This window comes from Eimeria mitis, genomic scaffold, assembly GCF_000499745.2.
Source record: "Eimeria mitis Houghton genomic scaffold, Emh_scaff122, whole genome shotgun sequence".
Classification (NCBI taxonomy): Eukaryota; Apicomplexa; class Conoidasida; order Eucoccidiorida; family Eimeriidae; genus Eimeria; species Eimeria mitis.
This window is the reverse complement of record NW_013568279.1, coordinates 26,900-28,195: the sequence shown is the minus strand read 5'-3', so window position 1 is coordinate 28,195 and position 1,296 is coordinate 26,900. Positions and strand designations below refer to the sequence as shown.

The following is a 1,296-nucleotide window of genomic DNA, read 5'->3' as shown; positions in this document are numbered from 1 at the left end:
CAAAAAAGAGAAAAAAAAAGAAGCAAAGGGCCCCCTTTCTCTGCGTCCCTCTCCGCAGGTTGTGCTGCTGTTGTTGCTGTTGCTGCTGCTGCAGAAACAGCAGCAGCAGCAGGAGTAACGTAGGTCTTGGGGTAGTGTATGAAGAGCTGTGTGTTTCTGCATGAGTGTGTGCAGTATAAATATAATAAATAAAGAAGAAAAAGAAAAAAAATAAAAAAAAAAAAAAAAATATTCAGGTGTATAGGCAGCTAGCGAAAAAATTTCGGCAGAATGGCCGAGTGGTCTAAGGCGCTGCGTTAAGGCCGCAGTCCGTGAGGGCGTGGGTTCGAACCCCACTTCTGTCATTTATTTTTTTTTTTATTTTTTTATTTTTATTTATTTTTATTATATTTTATCCTTTATTTTTATATTTATTTCTTTTTTTTCTCTTTTTTATTTTTTTTTTTAGCTCTTTACCTGCAGCAGCGTAGACAACCACCGCAGCACCAGCAACACGCGCACATGGTTGGGGGGCCCCCCGGGGGGCCCCCCCCTTTCTTCTGGTGTTTCAGCAGTTTATTTGTTTGTTTTGTCATTAATATTATTAATTAATTTATATTATTATTTAATTATTTTTGGCAGTTCTTTTGGTTGCTGCTGCAGCCGAGAGATATAGCAGAAGAACCGTTTTATTTGGGGTGTATGTACACCTCAGTGTACACCTGGGGGTAACCCTAAACCCTAAACCCTAAACCCTAAACCCTAAACCCTAAACCCTAAAATCTAAACTTTAAACCCTCAATGAATCCCTTCTCTTGCCATCTATGGTGTCGCTATAAAGCTAACAAACCCCAAACCCTAAACCCTCATAAACCCTAAACACTAGCATCAGTTTATATTCTATAAAGCAGCCAATACACTACATAGAGCTCACCAAAGCTGCTGCGCAGGGGTTGGGGGGCCCCCGGGGGCCCCTCGTCTTCTCTTTCTCCGCAGCGCCGGGGGGCCCCCCAAGCTGTCTCGTTCTCCTGGGGCCCCCAGCGAGGAGAGGGGGCCCCCCTTGCTGCTGCAGCAGAGAGGAGGGCCCCCTAGGGGGCCCCCTATAACAGGCTGCAGCAGTACAGCTATAGAATGAAGGAGGAGAGTCACCGAGAAGTGCTGCTGCTGCCGCAGCAGCAGCAGCAGCAGCAGCAGCAACTGATGCCACAGCAGCCGCAGCAGCAGCAGCAGCAGCTACTGCTGCTGCAGCAGAAGGTGCAGCAGCAGCTGCAGCAGCAAGTTGCTTGGTTATGCGAGCAGCTAGCGAAGGGCCCCGCA

At 47.2% G+C, this 1,296-nt stretch overlaps 1 protein-coding gene across 1 annotated transcript in view; it reads left to right on the top strand.

Moving 5' to 3' along the window:
• Window positions 1–1,110: 1,110 nt before the first annotated feature.
• Window positions 1,111–1,296, top strand: part of EMH_0087340 (uncharacterized protein) — a gene marked incomplete at both ends in the record, with an annotated part of 3,135 nt that continues 2,949 nt past the window's right edge. The window contains one exon of the mRNA XM_013494612.1: window positions 1,111–1,233. Within this exon, the coding sequence (XP_013350066.1) occupies window positions 1,111–1,233 (123 nt within the window). The remainder of the gene's footprint in view (window positions 1,234–1,296) is intronic.